The 216-nt window shown below is 69.0% G+C and overlaps 1 protein-coding gene across 1 annotated transcript in view; it reads left to right on the top strand.

Annotated features, from left to right (window-relative positions):
• LOC104512436 (mediator of RNA polymerase II transcription subunit 16-like) overlaps positions 1-216 on the top strand; it is a gene marked incomplete at its 5' end in the record, with an annotated part of 4,527 nt that overhangs the window by 1,090 nt on the left and 3,221 nt on the right. Inside the window, 1 exon segment of the mRNA XM_010155409.1 lies at positions 150-215. Coding sequence (XP_010153711.1) covers positions 150-215 — 66 coding nt within the window.

Below are 216 nucleotides of genomic sequence, written 5' to 3'. Positions count from 1 at the left end.
GAAGAGGCGTATCCCTGTGAAACGCCGACGTGCCCGCGGCCATGGTGCCTGCCGCGTGGGCTTCCGGCGGCGCCGGCTTCCCGGGCGAGGGCTGGGTTATGCCGGGAGGAATCGCCGCTTGCTCAGCCTCGGTTCTCCGCTCTCCCCAGGTCTGGCTTTGGCCTTCCATGACGGCAGCGTCCACATTGTCCATCGCCTGTCCCTGCCGACGGTGGC

This window comes from Eurypyga helias, unplaced genomic scaffold (assembly GCF_000690775.1).
Source record: "Eurypyga helias isolate BGI_N326 unplaced genomic scaffold, ASM69077v1 scaffold29127, whole genome shotgun sequence".
Classification (NCBI taxonomy): Eukaryota; Metazoa; Chordata; class Aves; order Eurypygiformes; family Eurypygidae; genus Eurypyga; species Eurypyga helias.
Note: the sequence above shows the minus strand (reverse complement) of the source record. Positions and strands in the feature narration are given on the sequence as shown.